Source organism: Dasypus novemcinctus, chromosome 23 (genome assembly GCF_030445035.2).
Source record: "Dasypus novemcinctus isolate mDasNov1 chromosome 23, mDasNov1.1.hap2, whole genome shotgun sequence".
NCBI classification, from domain to species: Eukaryota; Metazoa; Chordata; class Mammalia; order Cingulata; family Dasypodidae; genus Dasypus; species Dasypus novemcinctus.
This window is the reverse complement of record NC_080695.1, coordinates 14,322,299-14,323,889: the sequence shown is the minus strand read 5'-3', so window position 1 is coordinate 14,323,889 and position 1,591 is coordinate 14,322,299. Positions and strand designations below refer to the sequence as shown.

The following is a 1,591-nucleotide window of genomic DNA, read 5'->3' as shown; positions in this document are numbered from 1 at the left end:
GCCTCTGCCTTGATATCTTTTCCAAAGTGCCAGTGGCCTTTATATGTCTTCTGCTAAGGGGATTTTTAAAGCTTTGCGTAATTCTCTAAACGCTTACTCAGTACTTGAATACCTAAGACCAACTTAGAATAAACAAGTGCCCTCCTTTTACTTTATACTTCTTCAGTAGTCAAGGAGCATCAGGGTTCTGGACCATTGAAGGATCTGTCCAGTGGTCTGGAATCTTAAAGGTTTTTCCAGATCAATTTAAGAAGCTAATCCCATTTCTGTCTATATTCAAGGCAACTACAATTGCAGCCTCTGGGTGACAATTTCCCTCCCCAGAATTTTCCTCAAAGCCTTAGCTATATCCTTATTGCGAAGAGTATAAATCAGAGGATTCAGAGTGGGCGTAATGATGCTGTAGAACACAGAGACAACTTTGTCTAGCAATGGCGTGTGTTGGGACCTGGGCCTTATATATGTGATGATGCCGCCACCAAACCAGAAGAAAACCACAGTGAGGTGAGAGCTGCAAGTGGCAAAGGCATTTCTCGAACTCCCAGCTGAACGCATGTGAATGACACTGTGGAGGATGAGGGCATAGGATGCAGAAATCAGGAGTATGGGGAAAACGAGAATCAGGATGCTGCTGATGTACACTGTGGTCTCATAAATCATGATGTCTCCACATATCGCCTTCAGAACAGCTGGGAACTCACAGTAGAAGTGGTGGATTTTCCGAGGTTCACAGAAAGGGAAGTGCATCAAAATCACTGAGTGAATTAGGGAGTGCAAGGATGCTCCCCACCATGACATGACGGCCATTATCAGACCCACCTTTCTGGTCATGAGGACAGTATATCGCAGAGGATGACAGATGGCCACATAGCGGTCATAGGACATGAGCGCTAGGAGAAGACACTCTGCTCCACCCACAGACAAAAAGAGGAATTGCTGGGTGGCACAGCCCACAAAGGAGATGGACTTCCTGCCAGAGAGGTAGTTGGTGGCCATCTTGGGGATGGTTGTGGAGACGTGCATCAGGTCCATGAGGGAGAGCTGGCTAAGCAGGAAGTACATCGGTGTGTGAAGCCGGGGATCAGCACAGATGAGGAGAATGGTGAGGGTGTTACTGCTCACTGCCGTGAGGAAGAGCACCATGGTCAAGGAGAAAAGAAAAACGTGAGTGAGGGAGTCATCAAAGAGCCCTTCAAGGATGAAGTCTGCCAGGAACGTCTGATTCCCCTGCCACATCTCCTCGTTCTCAGTCCCTGGGGAAACAGGAAGTGGACATGGTCTGTGATATCAGAAATACTGGGGTTCACCACACATTGCAATCAGTACTCTTTGATCTAAGAAGGAATTTATGAAGAGAATGTTTTTTATATTTGTAATTATTTGACAGCTTTAATTATTGAAATAGCCTTTTAAAAAGAGAGAATTTAAAATCTTCCTTCACATGCATAATCACACTGTTCCACAATATCTAAACTCTATTAAGAGCTAAAACATTTTTCTTTTGATTATTTTATCAGTTATGATTTTAACCAGAGAAGCAGAAACACTAGAAACACATACACATACATATACATGTGTGTGTGTGTGTATA

The 1,591-nt window shown here is 44.1% G+C and overlaps 1 protein-coding gene across 1 annotated transcript; it reads right to left on the bottom strand.

Annotated features, from left to right (window-relative positions):
* Positions 1-285: 285 nt before the first annotated feature.
* On the bottom strand, positions 286-1,236 carry LOC101441463 (olfactory receptor 2AE1-like). The gene has a single exon (XM_012526830.2). The coding sequence runs from the start codon at positions 1,234-1,236 to the stop codon at positions 286-288; it is 951 nt and encodes a 316-aa protein (XP_012382284.2).
* Positions 1,237-1,591: the final 355 nt, after the last annotated feature.